This window comes from Myotis lucifugus, unplaced genomic scaffold (assembly GCF_000147115.1).
Source record: "Myotis lucifugus unplaced genomic scaffold, Myoluc2.0 scaffold_249, whole genome shotgun sequence".
NCBI classification, from domain to species: domain Eukaryota; kingdom Metazoa; phylum Chordata; class Mammalia; order Chiroptera; family Vespertilionidae; genus Myotis; species Myotis lucifugus.
In genome coordinates, this window is record NW_005871297.1 from 1,173,565 (window position 1) to 1,177,194 (window position 3,630).

A 3,630-nucleotide genomic window follows, 5' to 3' on the forward strand; every position below is an offset into this window, starting at 1 on the left:
TTCAATAGAACAGCCACTAATCCCAACAAATTCCAGCAGCAGATCCGTAGAGATGAATGCAAACTACAAACAATAACTAATATCAAGCGAGGCGAGGGAACACAGAAGCAAAAAAATAACCGGGGGGAAAAAAACCAACAGAAAAATAAAAAGAAAAAGCAAAACAATCTCACAAACAAGCATAAAAAAACCCAATATACTCAACAATCAAGCAAACAACAAAACGCCAGAGAGAGAAAAAAAATTTGGATAGTGAAGAGAGAGGTGTATATGGATTTAGAGCAGGGGATTGGAAATTAGATATATAAGTAGGTTGAAATTTTAATGGTTAAAAAGAAGGAATAGGGAAAATCTAAAGCAGGAATAGGGTAAGAGAAACAGGACAACAAAAGGGGAAAAGTGAGGAAGAGAGTTTTGGCGTTAAAGTAAAGTTGAGGTAGAGTAAAATGATGCTAAAGGAAAGATGAAAATAGAATGTAGAACACTAATCCCAAAATAAAATAAAGAGAAAATAAAATGACACTATAAAAAAAGGTAAAATGGTAGTAGTAATAATACTGGTTAAAAATAAAAATGTAGTAATTAAAAAGGTAAAATCAGGTGATGAAAAAAGAAAAAAAATTAGTTTCTTGAGTAAAAGGTGAAAAAAAATGTGCAGTAGTGAAGGCCCTTCAATTCCTCTACTATTCTGTTTGGCACACCTTAGTCCTGTCAGGTATTCAGGAGAGTGTTGAAGTTCCCTGCAATACACTGTTTCCTCCGTGTTGTAAACCACAGTCCTGATTTTAAGGCAGGCCGTATTTGTTTCCCAGACTGCCTTTATTTGTGTTTACAGAAGAGTCAGTCTGTGGTTCAGCCCCTGGGTGGCAGTGTTTCTGGATTGACCTCCAAGGCTGTAAGTCCTCTCTAGGCAGTAGTTAGGTTTTGGGAGAGTCGACTGCCCTTGAACTGGTTCTTTGATCCCCACTCTGATTCCCAGGTTCCACAAAAACAACTTTCCCCTGCAGTCTCTGTGAGTGACCCCAAGTGGGCAATCCTATGTATTGGGTTTAATAATCAAACACAAAGATTTAATGGGGAGATAGAAAAAAGAAAAAGAGCCTGAGAAGGTGCGCGAACTGGCAACCCTCCACCATCCAGCTCTGTGCGCAGTCTCTTCCACATGTCCTCTCTCCCCTGGCACTAAGCAGCTGGCACACTGGCAAAATCCGAGGCTGCCTTTTTGCACCCAATCCAGCTATGGGCTTATTTTTAGAGTTCCCTTCTGCCAGCAGCCCTGCGGGACCCCTTCCACATTCACGGATCACGCTGGCCCCAACGGCCGCGGACTTTGTGGGGCGCAGAGTTCCCCCCGCGAGTTCCTCTCTCCAACCTGGATTGCAAACCGCACCTTTAGGTGAAATCTGACCTTTCCATGAGGAGGAGCAGGGCTTGTCTGAGTCCATGTAGTCACACTGCTTGAGATGATCCCTGGATGCCATGGTTGTAGGGTCTCTGGATGTATACGCTTCCGCTATCAGCCACTCAAGATGGTGTGGTCTCCGCGGCTGAGCCGGCCGCTCTGGGAGAGATTTCAGCAGCAGTGGAGGCTGCCCGTTTAGGGGAGCCTGATCCGGCAGTCTCCAACAGTCCCCTTTCTCTTGGAGTCCTCTGTCTTTCCCGGCTGCAAACTGTCTCCCAGCTGAATCTCCTCTGCCAATTTGGGCTAGATGTTACTGGTTTCAGCTGCTCACCCTATCTGCTCCGGGACAAGGCACGGGACATGTCTGTCTATACCGCCGCCATTTTAGATCTCTGTCTATTTTTGTTTTTACCTACCGTACTCATATTACCCCAATTTACCACATTGTGTCCTGTTTGGGCAGGACAGAGAAAGACTCAACAAACCTTATTATCTTAATTGGGATTATCCAGATTTTAGTTATGATAAATTCTAACTTCAGAAACTATATTTTTAACTTAGATCCTTCAAACATAACGTCAGAGGAAATGCTCGTGCTATGATGAAATTGATGAACAGTGCTGACATTGCAAAACATTCTCTGTCAACCTTGGGAAGTGCCAATTGTTTCCTTGACTCGTTATATGAAGGTCAAGATTTTGACTGCAATGTGTCCAGGTAAAACTGAAGTTCAAAAAACCTTCATAAAAATGTCAACTGCTTTCATGTTTAGGTGTAATTTTCTCACTTTTGGGTTTTTTCTTCATTTGAAATTTATTCACCATCTATAAAAGCAGAGCTTTCTTGTCTTTACTTCTGGGATCCAGTTTTTTGTCAGAATAAGTAACTTCTCAAAATAATTATGTCAGGTGTGATTGTTATTTGCAAATAGCAGTGTCTGAAAAAAATCATTCCAGATCTTTTAAAGAATGGTGAGAGGAGACTTAAGTTTGAGATTTTCAGATTTCTCTTACTAATTGGCAGCCCCACCTATATGGCTCCTACTTTATTGCTTAAATTTGATATGGGGCTTGCACATGGTTCAAGGTTGTTTACTATAACTTAATCATTAACACTATGTGGTAGCCTGTATTCTAAGTATCAACTCATCAAATCCTCACAACAACCCAAAGATAATGTCCTTATTTTACTTATGAGAAAGCTGAAACACAGAGAGGTTTAATTATTTGCCCAAGGTTACACAGCTAGTAAGTGATGGACCTGGGATTCAAACCTAGCCAGTTGGACCCCAAAGTTCATACTCTGTAATTATTACACTTCTAGAGGCCTGGTGCACAAAAATTTGTGCACTCTCGGGGGGGGTGGATCCCTCAGCCCGGCCTGTGCCCTCTCGCAATCTGGGACCCCTCAGGGGATGAACACCTGCTGGCTTAGGCCTGCTCCCCGGGGGATTGGGCCTAAACTGGCAGTCAGACATCCCTCTGGCAGCCCGGCAGCCCTCGGGGGATTTCCACTTGCCAGCGGGTAGCAGGCCTAAGCTGCAATCTGACATCCTTAGTGCTGCTGAGGAGACAGGAGAGTCTCCCACCACCACCGCTGTACTGGCAGCCATCAGCCTGCCTTGTGGCTGAGCAGAGCTCCCCCTGTGGGAGCGCACTGACCACCAGGGGTCAGTGTGTGTCATAGTGACCAGTCATTCCCAGTTGTTCTGCTGTTAGGGTCAGTTTTCATATTACCCTATTATTATATAGCATAGAGGCCTGGTGCATGGGTGGGGTCGGGCTGGTTTGCCCTGAAGGGTGTCCCGGATCAGGGTGGGGGTCCCCGCTGGGGTGCCTGGCCAGCCTGGGTGAGGGGCTAATGGCTGTTTACAGGCTGGTCAAGCCCCCCCAATTGGGGACCCTCACCCCATGGCGGTTTGGCCAGCCTGGGTGAGGGGCTGATGGCTGTTTGCAGGCTGGCCACACCCTCTTTAGGTTGGAGGGGTCCCCACTGGGTTGCCTGGACAGTCTGGGTAAGGGGCTGAGGGCCGTTTTCAGGCTGGCCAAGCCCCCTGGCGACGGAAGCTCCCAGCCTCCTTTTTTTCTTTTTCTTTTTTTTTTCATTCTGAGATTTATTTTCCTTCTATAATTGAAACTTTGTAGTGGGAAGCTTGGCTTCCTGCTCACTCCAGCTCCGTGGCCACAGCCTGCTGAAAGCAGGTATCTGGGGTTATTATCTTCTATATT

The 3,630-nt window shown here is 45.5% G+C and overlaps 1 protein-coding gene across 1 annotated transcript in view; it reads left to right on the forward strand.

The window, feature by feature from the left end:
• Positions 1-3,630, forward strand: part of HSPA14 (heat shock protein family A (Hsp70) member 14) — a 57,200-nt gene that overhangs the window by 24,004 nt on the left and 29,566 nt on the right. The window contains exon 9 of the mRNA XM_023762526.1: positions 1,964-2,119. Coding sequence (XP_023618294.1) covers positions 1,964-2,119 — 156 coding nt within the window. The remainder of the gene's footprint in view (positions 1-1,963; positions 2,120-3,630) is intronic.